Source organism: Amorphotheca resinae, assembly GCF_003019875.1.
Source record: "Amorphotheca resinae ATCC 22711 unplaced genomic scaffold M430scaffold_3, whole genome shotgun sequence".
In the NCBI taxonomy this organism is placed as follows: Eukaryota; Fungi; Ascomycota; class Leotiomycetes; order Helotiales; family Amorphothecaceae; genus Amorphotheca; species Amorphotheca resinae.
The window spans coordinates 920,496-933,687 of record NW_020194473.1 but is presented as its reverse complement, the minus strand read 5'-3'; the positions used below and the strand labels follow the sequence as shown (position 1 = coordinate 933,687).

At 48.2% G+C, this 13,192-nt stretch overlaps 6 protein-coding genes across 6 annotated transcripts; 3 read left to right on the top strand and 3 right to left on the bottom strand.

Moving 5' to 3' along the window:
* Positions 1-293: 293 nt before the first annotated feature.
* M430DRAFT_16946 (hypothetical protein) lies at positions 294-1,131 on the bottom strand (the record flags this gene model as incomplete). Its single annotated transcript, XM_024863561.1, has 2 exons — positions 294-701; positions 760-1,131. 2 exons carry the CDS (start codon positions 1,129-1,131, stop codon positions 294-296), a joined length of 780 nt encoding a protein of 259 aa, XP_024723053.1.
* A 129-nt stretch (positions 1,132-1,260) lies between these two features.
* M430DRAFT_135483 (hypothetical protein) lies at positions 1,261-2,946 on the bottom strand. The gene is made up of 3 exons (XM_024862407.1): positions 2,796-2,946; positions 2,392-2,749; positions 1,261-2,340 (listed from the first exon to the last, which is right to left on the bottom strand). Exons 1-3 carry the CDS (start codon positions 2,915-2,917, stop codon positions 1,585-1,587), a joined length of 1,236 nt encoding a protein of 411 aa, XP_024723052.1. The 5' UTR covers positions 2,918-2,946; the 3' UTR covers positions 1,261-1,584.
* A 236-nt stretch (positions 2,947-3,182) lies between these two features.
* M430DRAFT_97448 (hypothetical protein) lies at positions 3,183-5,125 on the top strand (the record flags this gene model as incomplete). The annotated part of the gene is made up of 5 exons (XM_024870040.1): positions 3,183-3,284; positions 3,340-4,467; positions 4,522-4,786; positions 4,839-5,050; positions 5,099-5,125. 5 exons carry the CDS (start codon positions 3,183-3,185, stop codon positions 5,123-5,125), a joined length of 1,734 nt encoding a protein of 577 aa, XP_024723051.1.
* Positions 5,126-6,188: 1,063 nt separating this feature from the next.
* On the top strand, positions 6,189-7,124 carry M430DRAFT_211988 (hypothetical protein). The gene is made up of 4 exons (XM_024864463.1): positions 6,189-6,474; positions 6,540-6,572; positions 6,693-6,739; positions 6,794-7,124. The coding sequence occupies exons 1-4, from the start codon at positions 6,273-6,275 to the stop codon at positions 6,965-6,967; spliced, it is 456 nt and encodes a 151-aa protein (XP_024723050.1). The 5' UTR covers positions 6,189-6,272; the 3' UTR covers positions 6,968-7,124.
* Positions 7,125-7,299: 175 nt separating this feature from the next.
* M430DRAFT_97576 (hypothetical protein) lies at positions 7,300-7,848 on the bottom strand (the record flags this gene model as incomplete). Its single annotated transcript, XM_024870050.1, has 3 exons — positions 7,300-7,369; positions 7,453-7,688; positions 7,741-7,848. 3 exons carry the CDS (start codon positions 7,846-7,848, stop codon positions 7,300-7,302), a joined length of 414 nt encoding a protein of 137 aa, XP_024723049.1.
* Positions 7,849-8,111: 263 nt separating this feature from the next.
* M430DRAFT_96856 (hypothetical protein) lies at positions 8,112-10,850 on the top strand (the record flags this gene model as incomplete). Its single annotated transcript, XM_024869992.1, has 2 exons — positions 8,112-8,653; positions 8,813-10,850. The coding sequence occupies 2 exons, from the start codon at positions 8,112-8,114 to the stop codon at positions 10,848-10,850; spliced, it is 2,580 nt and encodes an 859-aa protein (XP_024723048.1).
* Between the last annotated feature and the right edge of the window lie 2,342 nt (positions 10,851-13,192).

Here is a 13,192-nt window from a genome sequence, read left to right as displayed (position 1 = left end):
TTATGTCGGAATCTAAAGCCAACATTATTCGAAAAAATTCATTAGCAGCAGGTTTTCCTACACCCACAAAGAGCGCACATCAACTACCTTGGCTGGGTGATTGTGAGCTGGTACTATTGCTACACTAGCCGCAAGGATAGCTATTACAGAAGAAGTCGACACTCCCTTCACAAGACAATTGTTGAGCCCTTCGGGCTTTACCTCCAAGGCTATAGACCGAGCCTCCTACCTTTTAAGTCAGAGAATCCCATCAGGTATCTCTCGTATATCAAATAATGGGTATCATTCTTTGCTCATTTCGGATCATTAGATGCAGCAATCCTGGTCTTATACTCCCTCGGACTTTCGAAATCACTCGCTTTCCCTGCCCAGATGCCCCGTTTCCACCATTTTGCCCACTTCTCCGTCCTCCTGTATTTCTGCTCAAAATCCCCAAACTCCGCTCCCATTTTCGCCTCGTAAACAGTAGCAAGTCCTACCTTCAGCATCTCTCTTCCTACATCCTTGCGCAGACCAAACTTGCGCACCCATACCGTAGCCACAACACGGTCGTACTGATCCCTCTTGTAAATGTAAGCTCGCACGCGTCGATTCAGGATGTATCCTCTGAGCCAGGCTAGAGCTTCGGCGGCATATGGCTGTCCTGGCTTTCCAAAATGTGCCCCTTCTGGCGCGTCGATTCCTGCTATACGGATGGCTATCTGCAAGAAGATCATCAGTCTGTGTGAGTCTTATGCGCAGAGTAAGGAGTTGACATACCGTGTTATCCTTTAACTCGCTCTTCTTCTTGGGTATTTTCCTTCCTGGCATCCATCCCCAGCCGGCCAACCTCCCGCCGGGTGTATGGAAAAGGTGGAAATTGTCGCCATCGCCCACTCTCGTTACAATTCCAAACAAACTTCTTCTTCTGAAGAATCCAGGGCGTATGTACCCAGCTTCTGGGATACGACGTAGGTATGTACGGTATACGCGAACAGATGCTAGGATTGCTGTTGTGAGGAGAAGCGTCGGTATTATGGTTCTTGGATCAGTATAGTGGGACCAGTCTGTGGCATTGAGGCTATCCGTCCATGAGACTTGCCCTTTTTTGTCATCGCTGTCCCTTTCTTTTGACCATGGTGGCCATCGCATTGTGGTTGAGTTGTTGAAGATGTGGGGAAGAGAGCTCGCTACCCGCGGAAGCTTAAGGTAAGGATGAGCAGGGATCCGGGCTAGTAAGTAATATCGAAACACGTGCCAGCAGTGAAAGGGTAAGAGGATCGGTACACTGTTGAAATTTATTCGGATTGATCCCGATGGCTCTATAGCTACGAACTCATTTGAGTTGACTACATTTAACAGGCGTGTTGGAGCAACTTCGAAACCGAGTCGGCCTTCAACTTCTAATTCCCCGTCTCCATACATGGAGATAGATATCTATTATCGAACCAAGCCATCCCTCGTGGCTTTCCTCCTACGCTCTTTATATTTTTAGAAAGAACCCCAGCCTTTCTCCTCTTCAATTGAGGTACGACCGTACGAGTGATAGGAGGGGCAGTATTAGAACCACTGAGCTGATAGACATTGTACATATATCTGCCAGGGTCACACTAGTAACCTTCTTCGTTTCGCTCGTTGACTTCGAGAGCTTTCGAGGACAATACCATCCTTACTCTCCCCAAACTCATCTTTAACCTCATCTAGTATATACTCTCTCTTCACAACTACCTTTGACTCCAAGACAGTCCCGTCTTCTTTCTTAATCTCCACTTCATCAACGTCCACCTCAAGTTTGGTCGTCAGTCTTTCTGAAAAAGTCTTCAGATCAGCTGCGAAGAGCACTGAATGCGCCCATCCTGCCTCCTTGCCCCATAATGCTCTAAAATGGTCGCCAACAGCATCATAGGTTGCCTTAGTTAAGCTCTTATTCTTCCCTTTGCCGAATTTGTAATCCCGCTGAGCAATTTGCCAGACATGGGTGTCAACAGGCACACTTTCGCCCCAACCAAGACCCATTAGGCAAACGCAATCAGCAACCTTTGGTCCCACGCCTTGAAGCTTAAGTAGCTCTTCATGAGCTCTCCGATAACCTTCTCTACCACCATCTGGAAGACCCTTTTGATCCATGCCACTGTCGAATAGTTCAGGGTTGCATAGGCTTTGTAGCCAGCCTTTCGGTCTTTCTTTAGCAACTATTGAAGCCGTCTTGGCTATATAGCCTGCACGATAACCAAAACCAAGTTCTCGCAAATGCGACTCGATTCCAGGCGCTGTCAAAGCCTCTGGGGTAGGGAAATCGTGGAACGGCTGGTCACCAATATGGCCTATCAGTGGCCCATAATGTATACATAAGTTGTGGACCTTCGCCATTATTAGCAGACTTAATAATATACAGAAATGTCTTGCCCATACCATTTGTGATATTCTCGCTATATTATTATTGCTGCTACAAATAAAACAAATAAGTGCTTCCCAAGCATCTTGTTTTAGAATTCGAACTCCCGTGAACTTTGGAGCTCTTCTCTTAAAGTTTGGGTCCACAGACGACCAGTGTTCATAGAGAGCAGTCAGATCAGGGCCTAGATTCAGGTAATGGCGGATCAGTGATTCTGTGTCATCATCCTCTCCCTCGCCATCTCCTTCAATTGTTGAAGACCGCTGCGATGCAGGAGGACTCAATAGGTGTGAGAGGCTTGGTTTAATGGTCCGATAATGAAGATGGGTAGAGTCTTGTTTCAAAGACAGTATTCGGCCATGAAGTGCGCAAGACCTGTCTGATGTTAGCTCCTGCCTTTGATCCTCCAAGTTTGGTTTACCATTCATTGTCCTGGAGCTTCTTCCACCTGAAAGACTGGCCACATCGGAGAGTGGTATCTATACAAAGCTCTGCGAGACTCACAGGAAGCTTTCGCCATTCGGAGACTCGAACATTTGCCATGGGGAGTGTGGAAAGTGATTTGGGGAGTCGGCGACCCCTTTCCCGCAACGGCATGGATAAAGTTCGGTACCTACGTTTGGATAGCGCGAATTTGAAAATGCTGACTTCGCGACGCTTCCAGCCTCCAGTACCGTGGCAGAAAAATGAGTTTGGCAACACAGCCTTGTCGCAACACTCCGTCCACACTGAACAATAACTGCAGCTGAACTTACGACTATCTTCAATTGTTGCCAGAATGAACGGCGACAGCTACTCATCAAGAGGCATGCCTCCTTCATCGACAAAACCCATACAACGAGATGGAACTACTACTGACAATGCAGGATCAACAGATACTGGTCGTCATGGATCATCCAGAGATTACCCTGTTAGTAGCTCTACTTTTCTTGCGCCTATTTGCGATGGATATTAACCAACAGCAGTCTTCGCGCGATGATCGACGGGACCGGGAGCGAGGCAGCGACAGGCGGCGTTCACGTTCCCCAGGACATCGAGGATCACGGCCTTCTCGTCGCGATGGCGAAGTAGACTCTTATTCTTCTAGCCGCGACTATAGGGAGCGAGAACGTGAGGATAGATACTCGGGTAGAGACAGACGCGGCGGCGGAGATAGGGAATGGGACAGAGATCGAGGTTCTTCACGACGCGATGCAAGAAGAGACGACGACGATAGACCACCCAGGAGAGACAGAGATCTGTTTGATGATCGAAGAGGTGGAGGCGGACGACGCGGTGATAGGCGTGATGGCGGGTTTGGAGGTAGAGGTGACCTGGATCGCAAGAAGAGCGCAAGTCCTCCACCAAAGAAGAGGGAGCCAACACCAGACTTGACAGACGTCGTCCCAATTCTTGAGCGCAAGAGGAGATTGACCCAGTGGGATATAAAACCTCCTGGGTATGAAAATGTTACAGCAGAGCAAGCCAAACTTTCTGGCATGTTTCCACTACCTGGTGCTCCAAGACAGCAACCCATGGACCCGAGCAAGCTCCAGGCCTTCATGTCACAGCCAAGTGGCTCAGTCACAAATGCAGCACTCAAACCTTCCAATTCTCGACAAGCAAAACGTCTTCTGGTCCACAATCTCCCTCCCGCGGTGACCGATGAAAGCATAGTCAATTTCTTCAACCTCCAACTAAACGGACTCAATGTTATTGAGGGATCAGACCCGTGTATTAGCGCTCAGATCTCGAAGGATCGATCATTTGCTTTATTGGAGTTCAAGACGCCTTCAGATGCGACTGTTGCGTTGGCACTTGATGGAATCACCATGGAAGATGGCGATCACTCGACAGTAAACGGGGTAGCTAATGGCGATACGAAAGGACTTTCCATCCGACGCCCGAAGGACTACATTGTTCCAGCAGCCTCTGACGAGACACCGCACGAGCCTGGTGTCATTTCAAACGTCGTACCTGACACACAGAACAAGATCAGCATCTCTAATATTCCACTTTATCTCACGGATGAGCAAGTCACTGAACTCTTGGTCTCGTTCGGTGAATTGAAGGCTTTTGTTCTAGTCAAGGATAGCAGTACCGAAGAGTCACGAGTGAGTATCCACGAATCAATCATGTTGATAGACCTGATTGCTAACTTGATTCAGGGCATTGCTTTCTGCGAATACGCTGATGCTGCGGCCGCAACAGACATTGCTGTGGAGGGGTTGAACGGTATGGAGCTTGGAGATAAGCATCTTAAGGTTCAACGAGCGAGCATCGGCCTTACCCAAGTGTCTGGTCTTGAAATGGGCGTCAATGCTATGTCCATGCTTGCCGGTACAACCTCGGCAGGCCTGGAGGGGAGCAGAGTGTTGCAATTGCTCAACATGGTAACTCCTGAAGAGCTCATAGACAACGAAGACTATGAAGGTACGGTCATCCCCTCATACTTTTTGGCTGTCTCACTAACAATCCCTTATAGAAATCCAAGAAGACGTAAGAGAAGAGTGCGAGAAGTTTGGCAAGGTCTTGGACATGAAGATTCCGAGACCGACTGGTGGAAGTAGGCAATCGAATGGAGTTGGCAAGATCTACGTCAAATTTGATACTCCAGAATCAGCGGGCAAAGCTTTGCGGGCCCTAGCTGGCAGGAAGTTTGCAGATCGTACTGTTGTAACGACGTACTTTTCAGAGGTAATTCAATCATCCCTACTTGCGATTCGTCACTGACATCATTGGTAGGAAAACTTCGAAGTTTCTGCTTGGTAATAACGCACTATTCTGGGCGTCGTATCAAGCCATATCAGGATTTGATTGCATTTCGATTGATCGCTACGAAACTGAATATCGAATTGGTCAATACCTCTGTGTACTTTTAGTATCATTACCGAGTTAGTCGGATCATAAGGAGTAATTCAAAAGGAAGCGTTGAATTCCAGTTAGGTCATTTGATCTCGATCCTTTCTTATATCTACTTCAATTGCCTTCGTGCACGATCCTTGTTCTCCCAGATGGACTTCCGCGATCGCCTGCATCAGGCCGGAGCTTCTTCATACGCGGCAAACACTTCTACGCAACATGAGAATGGAAGTCGATACATCAAGAACCAAGGGCTGCTAGGCTTGGTACCTGAATGAACAAGATTTGTAGAGGTCCTCGGATCTAATACCCATTGAGTATAAGAAGTAGCTGTAAAAGTAATTGTGAAAATTTTGTCATTAATCTACCTACACCTACAAAGGCTATAGCAAAATTTTACTTGAGTATGCCTTCAGACTAGTCCTTCCCTAAACGCATCAGAGGCCAACAATACCTAGATCTTGTATTGTAACGTCCCTACATTTGCCCATATTAGCCGCAGAAACGGAAATCAACAGCAAATCAAATGTTCTTGAAGCGAGACAGAGCTCAGAAGTCCTGTTAGATCATTGTCCCTCCCGCAGGAGTTCCTAAATCAAGAGGTACCAGAAAATAATAGTAAAATTGGAGTATCATCATTGTCAAGTCTCGGTGGCTGGAACATAAGAATAAGGTACTCACATGATATAGCGGTTTCCGATCTCCTCCTCTTTCAAGGCAAACAGCAAAGAGCATACTCAAAGCTCTTGCTCATATACTAATCATTTCCGATGAGAATCATAGAAAGTCGTTCATTAAATGATGAGTGGAAGAAAGAATGATTCCAAGTGGTCGTGGAAAACAATGAAATGGGGAGGAGACGAGTTCGATATTTTTCTCGCTTTTCTCTCGCTTTCAATCCTCAGGCTAACCTAGTTCGTCTTAGCTATCCTAAGCGAGCGCACCTTCGCAATTTGAACTTTTCGTCGAAATCAAGAAAGTTCACGATCACGACAATCCGCAACGCCAAACAATCGACAACCACCCTTCCCTCACCCTTCAATCAAAAACTTGAGCAATGGGCCGTCTTCACAGCAAAGGAAAGGGCATTTCGTCCTCTGCCATCCCATACTCCCGCACTCCTCCTGCGTGGCTCAAGACTACTCCCGAGCAAGTCGTCGACCAAATCTGCAAGCTCGCCAAGAAGGGTGCAACTCCATCCCAGATCGGTGTTGTCCTCAGAGACTCTCACGGTATCGCCCAGGTCAAGGTTGTTACTGGTATGTCTATGCTCTACCTCGCGAGAATCTGTCTTGTTGAATGTCATGCTGACTGTTTTTCGCAGGTAACAAGATTCTCCGAATCCTCAAGTCCAATGGTACGATTGCACCGACATGAGTGTTCTATTGCCATCATTGGGTTCACTCCAATGATGTGTGCAATATAAACTCATAATACTGCCTCTGCTTGGTCTTTGACTGACGGAGTGAAATAATAGGCCTCGCACCTGAGATCCCAGAGGACCTCTACATGTTGATCAAGAAGGTATGCACTTTTCAGCCCTAAATGCCGGCGTTCTGCTAATCACAATCTTGAAAGGCCGTTGCCGTCCGCAAGCACCTCGAGCGCAACCGCAAGGACAAGGACTCCAAGTTCCGCCTCATTCTCATCGAGTCCCGTATCCACCGTCTCTCTCGCTACTACAAGACAGTCGGTGTTCTCCCACCAACCTGGAGATACGAGAGCGCCACTGCCAGCACCATGGTCGCATAAACGTGATTATTACTTACGATGGTTGCTATTTGGCATGGAGTTGGGATGCGGGACATTTGCATTAAGGGCTGATCTGTTACGACAGACTTGTTGGTAGCATAAAGACTGCACAGCAAAATCAAATCTCAAACACTCCAGGACATGAATTTGTGCCATTTCCATTTGATCCCACTGTTACGTTTCCTTAGAATGCTTTGAACACCATGACCCCCAGGCCGATCCTACAAGTACGCCATAACAAGCCCTCATCTGATATTGGTATCGGTATTATACTAAGCTTTTGCCATTACCCCAAATTTCCCCATATAGGCACCTAACCGTAAGCTTTTGCACTAATTTCCCTCCAGTTCTTTTGATCTCTGTAATAGATATTCGCCCAACACGCGCAAGGGATCTTTTGGTCTAGTAAGAGCATTAGCATTGTTGGAGACAACAACCGATCTCATGTATATGTTGAGAATGCGAATACGCATGAATCAACTCACTGTTCTTTCGCTAATTGCTTCATTCCCTCCAGCAGAACCCCTGTAACCTTGGAGTTGAGATACTGCCTCGTAGGCGCCCCATGCGGCGGCGCTTCCTTTGGAATCGCAGGCGCAGGATCTGGATGCTGTGAAGTAGCTCGTGAAGTCGCATCATTGCCATTGCTGCGCGACGGTGTACCAGTCCTGGGAGGGGCAGGGCTGGGGGCATTCGTTGCGCCTGGAGCCATTGCGGGAGACTGGGTCCTATTCAGCTCTTATAACTAATCAGGATTTAAGTATTTGACTTACCGCAGGTCTATTAGGAGTGCTATCGTTCATAACAACATCTTTGTTCATATCTGCGGCTTGTGCTGCGGGACTGGCTGCAGAGGTTGGTATTGCGGACTGCTGCTGCATAACCTGCTGGTAGGCGTTCGCTGCTGCGCCCATAGTTGCAGGTGTCTGCTCGGGCGCAGAGACATCAGGAGTAGTTGGTTGGGACATTTTGCTTTGATTCAACTTTCATGCCCGTCTGGAGGCAAGTGAAGAGTTGAGACTCGGAAGATTGTTGTCGCGCGTTCACATGATTTCGCGTCCGTTAGGCGCGCCGCCAACATATCCATCCATGCATCAATCTCTTCTTGTTATAAGGCCACTAAATATCAAATCAACTATGAGCTATGGTACTTAATATTCAAGAGGATGCAGGTCATAATTCAATACTAGGAAGACAGAGCCAGCACTCTGTGCTGACCAAATACCACCGCGATGATATCCTTCCTCCCGCCAAGCGCTTGAAAACTTCTGAAAGCGCCAATGCCGAAGATTCTCGGGATATATCAAGTGATGAAGCTGTTCTGAATACCCCAAAGAGCTATCTTGAGGAGATTCCCGATTCTGATGAGGAGACCGGCTTGGATGATGATGAACGTTCCGCACCTGAACGTCTTACTGAGCTTGAGAGTGTATTGCCACCCGTGAAGACGGACAAGAATGCCATTGCAGAATATGAGGCTATGCGGGCTGCTGAACAAGCTGTTCCGGAAGACTTGAAGGCTCGTCTTAGTCAGAGAAGTTGGAGAGAGGGGAAAAGCTCTATCTATGTTGATGCTTTCAATCTGGCACTTGAAACTGTGCTGGAGGAGGAGGGGCATCTATTTGATGAGAAAGAAATGGAAGTGTTCAACCAATGGCGGGAGTTAGAGTACGAGGCCCAGTACCTGTAAGTCACGCACCTTACAAGGCCTTTGTCTTCTCAAATACCTTCGGCTTCTTGGATCAGTCGAGGATCATAGAATCATGTTCAGACTTTTTCACGGTATTACGGGCCGGTTTGTTTAGAAACTGGCCAATATCATAGTCAAAGCTGATGCAAAGGCAGGTATGTCCGCTTATTCCTCAGAAAGACTTCTGCATGGCATCGTATAGGCCGTCTTGGGTATCACAGTGACATTACAGATGTACCACGTGCTGCCGAAATACTTCAAAAATTACGAAAACTGCCAGAATCATTAGCGGCTCTTGATTCAAACCCTTCTCGCCCGGACGGAACGGTCCTCGAATCAGCATTTAGTTTTGCCGATTCCTCGGACGAAAAGATCAACACGTTGGAAGAAGCATCATCCCTCTTGAATCTGGAAGAGCTCAAAGCCATTGCTAAAGAAGCCAAGGTCCAGGGAAAGAATAAAGCTGAGCTTCTTGAAGCTCTCCGACGGATGAGCCAGCGTCAAAGTGGCCTGTCCTGGTTCGGACTGAAAAAGTCTGACAGCGGAATTCCAGGAGCGATGGAATCTCCAGGCAACCCTGATGATGATGCAGCTGAAGACACTAGACTGTCTGAACTGAATAGAAATAACCATTATTTGCGAAAGATAATGGCCAGTACGGGGTCTTGTATCAGGTTATCTTTACCAGTGTTAAAGCTCTTTGAGAGAGTGCATCTGGTCTTCTATAGGTCTACCGAGTGGACTGACAAATCCTTAATAACCATCATCCTGGCCAGGATTTCTCGTCGAAACTTTCCCGAGTACATTGTTTCAAGATCTTCCAATATATTTTCATCTAGGTCTCAATTACTCGAGTTTGAAGCTGCTCTTAGAACGCAATTCGAAGTTGAGAGCATCTTGGAGTTCAATGGGACTCCAAGCAAGGAGGGTTTCGAGCGTGTCTCGAATATCTTCGAAGAAGTCTATCCACGATGGAAGGCCCTGCTCAAGGAAGAGCAGCGTAAGGAAGATCGAGTTTACGAAAGCGGCGAGGGAGCATACTTGAGGCTCTTCTCGCCAGCCTGGGTGTATACGCGAATCATTCACAAAGGGTTGTACGTCCTTGGTCGCTTCAAAAAGCACGAACAGGAACATGAGGTGCTTACAGAGCTCCTTCGCCAGCACTTGTTCCACGCTGCCCGGCGGGGCGCGTGGTATCAGCGTAAAGCACTTCTCGAAGAGCACTACATGTTCTCCCTGCAACCACCTCCTGGAATTTCTGATCCCGAGCAACAAAAGAGACACTGGAAACGCATCTCCCTCCGCACGTGCGAGCAAGGACTCCAGGACAAAGACTGCCATGTGATCTACCACTACGATCTCCAAAAGCGGATCAAGAAACTCGAGAAGCAGCTTAAGATCCCCAAGAGAGAACAGCATGACTTCGACCATGTCTTGTTAACCAAACCTACCGAAGTCACCGTCGAAGGAATCCAAATCAAAAAGCAGTACCCTCCGCCACGAAAACGCACAGGCGCAGCCGTCGTAGAAGAACGCCAGAGAAGCACTAAAACCATCTGGGTTGACGAGTTAGATTCCGGGGGCGAATGCAGCGTGGAAGAGATGTGTCTCTCTTGGTACCGGTCCCAAGGTATGAAAGGATATCATGCCGAAGGTGGCATCATCCGCACGCTGTTCGCCTATCTCTTCTACGACATCCTATTCACGTACATCCCGAACGTCTTCCAAACGCCCTACCAGACATGCCCACTCGACCTACACACCGACGCCTTCTACCCGTCCCGGATCTCCGAGATCAACCATCGGCTGGTGGAAATCGCGAACGGCGGAGCCGCGCGGCTGATCCGCGACGTGGACGCACGCCATCGAGAGAAGAAGACCTGCATCGTCGGCCTCAACTGGGACTTCGACCTCGACGACCTACTGGAGATCGTGGGCTGTTTTGATGGCTCGGCGCTCGCGGCAATCTGTAATGTCATGGCCCAGGAGTACCGCGTGCGCGGCGGCGGTATCCCGGATCTGTTCCTCTGGGACCCGGCGAAGAAGGAGGTGCGGTTCGTGGAGGTGAAGAGCGAGAATGATAGGCTGAGTGATACGCAGAGGCTCTGGATTCATGTCCTCACGGGGGCAGGCATCAAGGTCGAGCTGTGTAATGCCGTGGCGAGGGAGGTCAGGGTTGTTGAGGCAGAATAGGAATATCTTTTGTATATCTATCTCGGTATAGTGGTGGCTTCAAAAGCTGTTTCCAATGAAAGCAAAGCTCATGAATTAGAGCCCGCTAGATGATAATGTGTCGTATGTATGTAAAAGTTTCTAGGAGTCTTTATTTCTAACTTCAGAAGCTCCTTTCATGGAAGTCCCAACTTAGAGGAGCTGGACTTGCACGGTCAGTAGTCGCGGAATCATAGCCAACGCCTCAAAATTCCTCAACTTGTAGATCTATCTATCTATCCTTGAGCTCCGACTTACAAGATCAAAAGGTACAGCATTACCTAAAGGACCGACCCTAAACAGCCTTTACATACCTTACCTACTAATCAACACGACCCATCTTTTCTCTTCTCTCAAGTCTCGCCTCCAACTAACGGGTTATTTCCCTTGTGGTGATTTCTCGGTGCTTAGTACTTATTTAATAAATAGGTACTGTATGTAGCTTTTCCCTACCTATCAAGGCGAGAGAGACTTCTCTTGTTATGTGACCTGTACAACGTTAGGAAAATATCAATTCGGAAATCAGCAGTAGTAGGTGGAAAGCACTTGAGATTCTTCATGGTTGTCTTTACTGTTGTTTATTCATTTTTTGGGTATTTTGAAGGCGATTTTGGGGGAGAAACAGAGGGGGTGGGCTGTCGCTTGATAGAGGGGTATAGAGAGACATAAGATATCTTACCTACCTCTACTACTGTACTATGGCAAATACGATAGAGAATACATCTAAACCTCCAACTTGGATGAGATATGAAACTTGGCACCATCTATAACCTAGCAAAGACCCAAGATGAAGAAACACAAAAATGTGTACGCATATCGCAGAGATACTTAGCTACTTATTTGTGCTCCGCTCCCTGGCCGCGGAAGGGCAGAAATACCACCCATCCGCACCTTAGAACAAAATCAATCCATCATGTGAAAAGCCAGAATTAGGTACCTAGCTTGGCCCCTCCAAACCCGAATCCGTCCATGTTCTTCAACTTTCAGCACATGCGTATGAATTAGAATCAAATGCTTCGCGCCACGTCGATCCGCTTGGACGAAAACACCGCGCAAAGCATGCAGCGCACGACCCGAGAAAGTACCAGTGCAGTCAATCACTGCAGATCAGTCCCAGCAATCACTCGATCATCATAGTGAAGCTGATATATTATGATAATCACAAGGAATTCTCCGCACGGTCGGGCAGAAGACAGCCACGGTTCGGGGGCCGGAGTCCGAATGATAGCCTCCCCCCGCAAAAAGCTAAGGAAGGATTCGATATGCGCGTTCTGGAAGGAAAAAGAGGGGGTCGAGAACAATATCGCCGCGGATCTCTCTCTGCCTATAGGAAGATCACTCCGCTTTTTCGCCGGGGCTTCTTGGATGAAAAGTCCTGAGTGCGGGGAAGATGTGGAGGAAAAAGGGGAGAGGTAGATGAAGCCGAGGGACTTGTGATCATAGCACGGCACAGCGAGTACAGAACATCCGGTACTTTTGTACTGCAGTAAGAATCACCAGGAATTTCTAAGAAACGGGGAGGAAGGGTATTTGCAAATGGGTGACGGTACGGGGCAATGCCTTTCTATAGTAAGGTTAGTAAGGTTAGGTAAGTAAGTAAGGAACGAAGAGGGGGAATTGGCTGATCGAGGGCTGCGCTGAGAACCCGGGATTGGCATACAGGTAGGTACATACAAGTGCATACATATACATGCTCAGCTACATGTACCCATCCTGCGATATGCCGAGTACTGTACGTCGAGTGATTAGTGAAGTGAAACTGTGAAACACTCAACAAACCGCTGTTCCAACACTCCCAGCATTCTGGTTGGCTTCGTATTCTCCCGCGGTTTCTCGCGTGCACGAACAGAGGACGACGTTCATATATCGCCGCCCCTAGACAAGCCACTTCTGTCGCTGAGTGGTCGGGGCCGGTAGAGTTCTCAGGCACAGATCACTGATGATTGGATGTTCTGTCCTTGTCCCTGCAGCCTCAAAAAGTGGAGAGATGTTGGTTGGTTTTGTTTCCGCCGAAGCATAGCGTAAGGTAGGGGGGGATAGCATCTTCCGTCGCTACGATAAGACGTACGGGGGATACAGATTCCTTCTAGAAGACGCTGATAGCCTGATCGAAGCCTGTTCCCCGGAGGACGAAGGGGTTCCCGAGATTCCCAAGTAGTATCGGTTCCAAGTTCCACTTCCCAACTCCATGTACAGTAAGTAGGCCCTCGATCCAGCCAGCATCTGCAAAGCGCGCACGGGTCGGCAAGGGGAAACGTTAGGAAATCTTCAAGGGTCAGGCCTGGTATTAGGAGATCCCCCGTCGACGCACGTCGGGTGTCCAG

Bases quoted from the DNA above. Each gene is read 5' to 3' on its own strand.
- M430DRAFT_211988 (XM_024864463.1), top strand. From the start codon at position 6,273: ATGGGCCGTCTTCACAGCAAAGGAAAGGGCATTTCGTCCTCTGCCATC. The intron at 6,573-6,692 runs GTACGATTGCAC...GTGAAATAATAG, and splicing joins CCGAATCCTCAAGTCCAATG to GCCTCGCACCTGAGATCCCA. The intron at 6,740-6,793 runs GTATGCACTTTT...CAATCTTGAAAG, and splicing joins TCTACATGTTGATCAAGAAG to GCCGTTGCCGTCCGCAAGCA.
- M430DRAFT_135483 (XM_024862407.1), bottom strand. From the start codon at position 2,917: ATGGCAAATGTTCGAGTCTCCGAATGGCGAAAGCTTCCTGTGAGTCTC. The intron at 2,750-2,795 runs GTAAACCAAACT...AACATCAGACAG, and splicing joins AAGCTCCAGGACAATGAATG to GTCTTGCGCACTTCATGGCC. The intron at 2,341-2,391 runs GTATGGGCAAGA...ATAATGGCGAAG, and splicing joins TAGCGAGAATATCACAAATG to GTCCACAACTTATGTATACA.